Below are 7,748 nucleotides of genomic sequence, written 5' to 3'. Positions count from 1 at the left end.
ATCTCTCACAGCTCCAGTTGCAGCACCAGCTCAGCCCTACCAAGGTACTTCATGTTCTCACTGCACCAAATATTCTTATTGCTTTAATTGCTGAAACACTCTGGGAGTAATTCCTGCATTTCTCTGGTTTTTAAAATGCTTCCAGCTCTTCATATCAGTTTCGTAATTTGGAAAACAAAGTATATTTCCAATGACAGTTTAAGGTTATTAGCTTCACTTTTTATGATTTTCCAATTGCCACTTTGTCAAAACAGTTCTAATTTAAAAAGAAAAAAAATCTGCAAGAATACAGCATCTGATTTTTATGATAATCACACGAATTTATTGCACTGCTGGACTCTGCCTTCAACTACTTCTGACACAGAAAACACATCTGAATCCCACTCCTAACAGCAAAGCATTAAATCAGATTTAATTAGCTGTCTATAAAAATTGTTAAAATGAAGTGCAATAAATTTGTGTGATTATCATAAAAGTCAGTCATTCCAAAGTGTTTACAGTTATTCTTAGAGTAATGAGGAGGCTGTGATGTCTTTAAGGACCAATATGCAATAAACTTTTCTCAATGGCAGCCACTTTGTCACACAAGCTCACATGCAGAGAAGGTAGCTTCTTCAAAAACACCATCAATATCCCAGACACGGTTTCATTTCCACTGCTTCAGGAGATACTGCAGGCGTGCAGGAAAACACCATTTTTAATAACAGAACTGAAATATACACAAGCTACTAAGAAACAGTCTCCTTTGAAAAAGCCACTTTTTGCAAGCAACTCAATTTCAAAGAGAATGCCTGTTTCCACAAAGAAGGCAAACCTTTTTCTAAACAAACTTGAATTTTACAGAAAAAGTTTAATGATGGGAGAAATCAATCCTGTACGCATTAAGCATAAGTGAAGCTAAGTCTGATTATCATGATGGCTCTAACAACAAAACATACATGAATAAGACAATATGGGGCAAAAAATGGTGGTAGAATAAATCTCAGCTCCAGTTCTGCAAAGATTTGTGTTGGTTTTAATGGGATTACATGCAGCAGCAAAGAAAAACACAGCTATAAGTATTCAAAGGACTGCAGCATTAGAACAGGTTCTTCTACTCGTAAATGAAGTATATGAATATACACAATACTTACTGAAATTGCAAACCTTTTAAAACAAGCATTTCCAAATAGATACATTGCCAGAAGAAAGAAACAAAAGAAAAAAACAACTCAAAATACTTGGCCACACATTTGTTTCCCAATTTATTGGAAAGAACTGAAACATAACATTTACTGTATAATTTACCTTTATTGGGGGTACAGGTGAAGGAATAACAACTTTTCTGCTGAAGTCTACAATGTATTTTAATTTAGAAAATTACACCTTCAGCCAAGTTACAAATAAACCATATTGAAGAACAAACAGTGCCAATATACACTGTCAGCCCAGTTAAAGTGCCCATAATTCCTTTCAGGAACAAGAATGTCAACAGTGAAATATTACTCATGGACTTAGGAAAGACAGAAAAATGCATGCCCAGAAACATAAAAAGCATTTGCTTTACATTGCTTAAATTAAAAGAAATCCAGGTGACAGAAGAAATTATAGGAAAAATAGTTAAGAGTGATACTTATGTGTCTTTGGGAAGATCACTTTATAAGCACAGCAAATTTACTATAATTTCAAGCAGACTGAATACTTCCCCAAATCTGGGTACTTGCCAAAAAGCAAGCAGTCGACTCCTGAAAGTTCACTTTAACAAGAGGAACAAACCCCAAGAGCCTAAGCTCAGGGCATAACATCCCACTATCCGTCCATCACCCTACAGCCAAAAATTGCAGTAACAGAGATACAGGAAATCCACCAATAATTCCAGTCAGAAGCAAGGTGGCCAATTTGATGGTGTTTGAGTCCAGCTATTCCACATGGCTGCTGAACAATCTTAGATTAAGAAGGTCCCTGAATAAAAATCTGTGTTTCAGAGGAAACAGTCTCTGCTGTCATGACAAGCTTCAATCACAGGTCTCCTGGGCACACATTTTAAAATATTAGGAGACCAAATATAAGAGCAATGACCAAATTCCCATTGTTAATTTTCAGGCAGTTATGCACCATGCAGTGTGAAGCACCAGTCTTTTTCTCAGTTTCACATGCCTAAATACTTTCAAAATTTTTGCTCATTCCCATTTCTAAGGCCAGAATTTCCTGAAGAAAAACATATTAACATGTGAAGATTTCACCATTAGTAACATTATTTGCATGTGAAGATTTCACCAACTCTTTCTCTTAGGCATGTGTTTTACTACCAAATGAAACATTGATTCAATTCTACATGCCTGGATCTTTTTGCTTGCTTTAAGTCTGAGAAATATTACAGTTAGGGCATGAAAATATGCAATCAGGCTTAAAAGCTGCAACCAACTAAAGAAGAGCCAAGTCAATGGTTAAAGATGATAGTACAGAAATAATCCTGGAATAACTAGAACTTAATCAGGATCTGCATTATGAGTTAGGAACCAAACACCACCTTTTAAGAGGCATGAAAGGATTCCTACTCAGCTGATTTGCTAAAGCTTACAGCAAAGAGGTTCTTGCCTTCTATTGCCTTAGACCCAGCAAATCGGAAGTGGAACTTTCCTGTTGAGGTCTGCAATATTAATTAATATTTTACACTTAGCTCTTGGTTGTTTTTCTTGGTGATATATTCAGACTCTCTTCACTGTTAGTATTTAAAGGGATGAGGACACTTGTTCCACTTGTTTTATTTTCAGTGGAATATAAAGCCATATGAGAATCTAACCCACAAAGACTTAAGGAAGTGCAAGAAGGGATATTTCTTTTTCCGAACAAATCAGCAGGAATTTGCTCTGAGTCTACAATCTCCCCCAGCTTTGAGCTTCCTCAGACATACTGTAGAGAAAGGAACAAATCAAGAAATAAAACTATTAAGGGGAAGATGACTCCAGGACACAAGGAGACAAAATACATTAGAAAAACTTCAGGAAAGGAAGAACAGTGATAATCCTCAATCACGGAGTGTGAACATGGTTCATATATTACAAACCCTCTTACAGAGCATGAAGATCAGGTCTGCAGTGGAATGTCACACAGAGGGAAAAGAAAAGCCTGAGAAATGGCAGTAGGAGATGAGAGGGGATTTTCACCACTTTTTGTCTTAGTCCTGCTTAATATTACTTTCAACATCTGCAAGCAAAGCTTGAGGCTGAGCTCTCCAAAATCATATGGGTTTTCATTGCTATAAGTAAATTAAACCATATGTCTGGGGACCTGGACTCCCTTGGACAGCACAGAGATAGAGCAAGAACACTGGAAGCAACAAGAGAAAAGAAGGAATAATGAAGTAGGAGAGGAAGAAAGAAAGAAAGAAAGAGGTAAAAACCCTGAGAAGCACCTGGAAGCTTTTTCAGCCTCCAACCTGAAGGAGGAGGGCCTAATGCCACACATCTATTAGCAACAGTGACAAACCTGTGCCACAGCACTGCCAGCATCTGTACTTACAGGTGCCATGCAGTGACCACCTGGCACAGTCCATGTTTAGCCTGTCTGGAACACAAAGAACATGAAAGAAAAACAAAATTATTGAAAAAAAATTACTTTTATAATCATTACAAGCAAATTCTCCATCTTCTGCACTATGAATAAGGCTGCAGACAGGTTCTTAAAGATGAAAAAGGCAACTTGTAACACAATCTCCAAACTTTCATATTCATTGTTGATTAAATATTTTTGTCACTTCAGACTTTACTCCTAAACAACTATTTTAAAAATAAGATAATTACAAAATATAGTATTGCACATCAGAAGCTCTTTTTCCACAGTTTCCTATCCAAAATAGATTAAATTAACAGATGATACATTATTACTAGTACTCAAATACGATGCAATGCTTTTATAACATTAGGTTACATTAGGTTCCCTTAACTCAGGGAAACACTTAAATCCATTCTTGTTTTCAGGAAAAGAAAAAGTCTTCCTGACTCAGAGACTCCAAAGCAGAAGTATGACATATTATAGAGCTACTACTTGGGCATACAGCAAAGATTTGACTGGTTTGTTTCACCAAGTCTTGAACTCCACAGCAAGTCTTATTCCAGTAAGTATTAGAAATAAGCTAATTCAATTTAAAGTGCAATTCTCCTTTAAGAGTCAAATGATCTCTACTTTTATACATAATTCTTGCAGAAAAACAGTCACAAGATGAAACAGAAACATGATGACAGCACCCTACACTTTTTGGTTATTCAGCAAGTTCACACAAAATATTAGCACTCACCAAAAAATAATATTCTGGTTCATATAGTTGTGAAAATGTTTCACTGATTCTGAAATGCTTCTGACATTTCTCACTATGAAATACACAGGCAGAACAGCAGCTCTCCAAGTGTAAAACACCCTCCTTCATTTCTACAGGCTGTGTATTCAGTGCCAACACCGATATTCTAACATCAATATTATTTGCTAGTACATGGAACTTGAGGACAAAATTATAAAATGGAAAACTCAAGTGCTTTTTAAATGTAATTAATCAATCAAAAGTCTGAGATTCAAAAGCTGGTCTAGGTCATGGCTCCTCTCTGGGCTGTAATTTTCCCCCTGCAGGATTTCTTTAAATCTGCATCCAATAAAAATATTAAAAACCACATGCAATAGAGCATCTGATGCTTCCCCCGGGAAACGTTTCTACAGCCAACAAGTTGTTTTTCCTCAAGTTGGATTTTCATTTAATTTCATCCCATTGCCTATTCTCATGGAAGCAAGGAGAAAAAGGTCACAGCGAGGGCAAGAGATGGAAAAATCCAACCAACCAAACAAAACAATTCTAAACTTCAGTGAAAAAGTGTGTTGATGAAAGGAAAACTGTGAAGGCAAGGGTTAACTTTAGTCACAATTTCCCAGCTTTTTCTTCTCCATCAGCATGGAAAAGTCACAGATGCACATGGATGTCTCCAAGAGGGAAAAAACTCAATAGGGAAAAATGACTGAGTCACTACTCCATAATTATGATTTTGGGAAAAAAAGCAAAGCGCCCTTAGAACTGCTTAACTTCCTATTGCCCAGAGTAGAAAGAAAACCTCTTTGAAACTTGTTATTATTTGAACCTTGAAAAGGTATTATATCTTCCACCATATCTTCCACCTTCTACAAACAAATGAAACCTACATAGTACACAGCACCACCTTCTTGTAACAGGAACATTGTATCATCTATTACCCCGAAAAACCAATGAAAGACGTTGCCAAGGGAGATAACATAAAACATAAGATTTAGTCAATAAAGGTTTGTATTACCTCACAACCTAAAAAATGTAGTATCTGGCTGTTTATTTAATATATCCTACAGCTAAAGAATATTTTTACTTTTTATTCTTCCTTCTCTGTGGCTAGAAGGAATTAGTGAAAAGACTGTTTAAAGAATTAGTGCAAGACGTGTATGCAGACAGCTATTTCGAAAACATTACAAACACAAAACTCCTGGAGGATATCATACAAAAAGGATGAGAGAAGAGTCACCACTAGTGTGAGTCACAGATGCAAACATGTGTAAAAGATGTAAAAGCCCAAATTTATCTAGTCCCCACTGCTTCCAACAGCGAGACTGCCAATTAACATCAGAGGAGGTGAATTTGATCTCTGTCCTTCAGAATCTCAGAATCAAAAAAAAAAGGCATGGCAATAGCCACCAACAGCTACACATTAAATTCCCAATTCGTTTAGAAAAGAAAACATAAATGATTTGTTAATCAATAAAAAGAAGACAAAATGAGCTTGAAAGATTTCATGTATTCTCATCAACAACTTCCTTTCGGCGCTGGGCCCGGAAATGGCGCTCGATGTTTATTGTCACTTCCCTCTGCAAATTCCTGCTGTTAGTTTTCCCGGCTGTTCTGATCCAGGGGTGCTGAAGTACTTGACGTGCTGTGTAGCGCTTCTGGGGATCCACTATCAACAGCCTGGTGATGAGGTCTTTTGCTGCTATTATGGAAGAAAGCAAAGGGGAGAGGGGTGAAGCACAGTGGTGTGCAACATGCTGTAGGATGTGCAATCTTGCGCAATGTGCTCTAGCATGACCCTGCTCGAGCAGGGTGTTGAAACACATCACCCACCATGGTCACTTCCAACCTTAGCCATTATGTGATGGTGACAGTTATACCCACACAAAATGTCCTTCGTACTTTTTTTTATTAGTTTTACCATGGCTTTTGTAACTATCCCCAGGAGTTATTCTAACAACTGCAGTTAGAGTTAGTGACAGAAAATATTAAATCACCATGACTGGTGACATTCTCCCCTTCAGAAACAGAGGAGAAAGTGAAGGGAATTTAATCTCAAAAGTGTGCTGAAGGCATCGGGCTAAGTGTTCACATTCACAGGAATGAGCACTGGATATCTCATCCCTTAAGAGGCATAAATGTTGTAAAATGCTGTGGAACAAGTCCTTTAAAAGACAAGGATTAAAGGAGTTCTAGGGTTTCTGATTTTGAAGAGCCCACAAAAGAAACTGTACTACCCTGTGAGAAAGAAAAAACTACTACCTGCTGACCCCATTGTCAACAGGAAATCAACAGTGTTCTGCAGGGCAAGGATTTCATTCTCTACTTTTGAGATTTTTTTATAACATCTTTAAAATCTAACAGAGTCCTTGAGATTATTTTGACACCTTTTTCTGCAGAGACACACAAACAAGATGAGGAAAAACCTTGTTTTTGCTTAGAAAGGGAGGAATTGAGGACTCCATTAAAGTATTCTGAACAAATATGCAGAAACGCAGCTGTCGATAGTACCAGAGCACTAAATTCACATTTAAAGCACAGATTTGCAAAAGAGAGACCCGTAAAACACCCCAAGTTGATCAATGCCCTGAAAAAAGAGTTTCTCCCACTTCAGGGAAGACTGCCTCTTCTCAGATGTGCTGTAAGTGCAGAATCTTACCTGCAGAAATATTGTCCCAGTAAGGGGACAGGAACTCGTAGTGACCCAGCTGTATGATCTGAAACAGCTCCTCTTGATCACGGTCCTGACTGCGGAAAGGGGGAAAACCACAGAGCAGGATGTAAAGGATCACACCAGCTGCCCACATGTCTACTTCGAGGCCATAGCCTGAGGAAGAAGGGACAAACCATAAGTCTTGTTTTAGAAAGAAAACTCACAACTGCAAGGCAACTGCTTCTTGGAAATAGAATGAGAAAGAAACACAGAATCTCTGCTCAGTTCCTTAAAAAGATGAGGTGAGCAAAAGAATGAAAGAATGAGTGGCTGGTACACCACACTTACAAGCTGCCCATTATTAGCTACAGCTCTCACAGAGTCTCTCTTTTCCACAACATGTTTCACAAACACTGTCTCACAAGGCAGGGTCAACTGGAGACTAATTGAGAAAACAGAGCACGTATTTCTAAAATAGTCATCATCACATTGCCTTCAAAAAAGAACTAAGAGTGCCAAGTTTCCATTGAAATTGGATATAACTGGAGATGTGCAACCCAGCTCCACAGAACAAAAACCAGAAATAGATTTGTTTGAGTCACCAACAACACTGACTTCTTTCCAGGACTGAATCTTTTTGGAGATGAAATCTTCAAAATTCCTTGTGATGCAAAACATGTTTTGAATTATTACATAAATTTAACATATACGTTCACAATGACTTTGTATCATCAGGGGCTTTGGAAAGTTGTTTGGATTACATTGACGAAATGGGCTGAAACATGAACTTTTGATCATTTTCCCCTCTTTAGCTATTACTAT

General features: G+C 37.6%; 1 protein-coding gene across 1 annotated transcript in view; it reads right to left on the bottom strand.

The window, feature by feature from the left end:
- Positions 1–679: 679 nt before the first annotated feature.
- DCLK3 (doublecortin like kinase 3) overlaps positions 680–7,748 on the bottom strand; it is a 31,895-nt gene continuing 24,826 nt past the window's right edge. Inside the window, exons 4-5 of the mRNA XM_064418763.1 lie at positions 6,933–7,100; positions 680–5,975 (exon numbers count right to left, since the gene is read on the bottom strand). Of these exons, the coding sequence (XP_064274833.1) occupies positions 5,779–5,975; positions 6,933–7,100 (365 nt within the window). The 3' untranslated portion in view covers positions 680–5,778. The remainder of the gene's footprint in view (positions 5,976–6,932; positions 7,101–7,748) is intronic.

This window comes from Passer domesticus, chromosome 1 (assembly GCF_036417665.1).
Source record: "Passer domesticus isolate bPasDom1 chromosome 1, bPasDom1.hap1, whole genome shotgun sequence".
NCBI classification, from domain to species: Eukaryota; Metazoa; Chordata; class Aves; order Passeriformes; family Passeridae; genus Passer; species Passer domesticus.
This window is presented reverse-complemented; position numbering and strand designations above follow the sequence as displayed.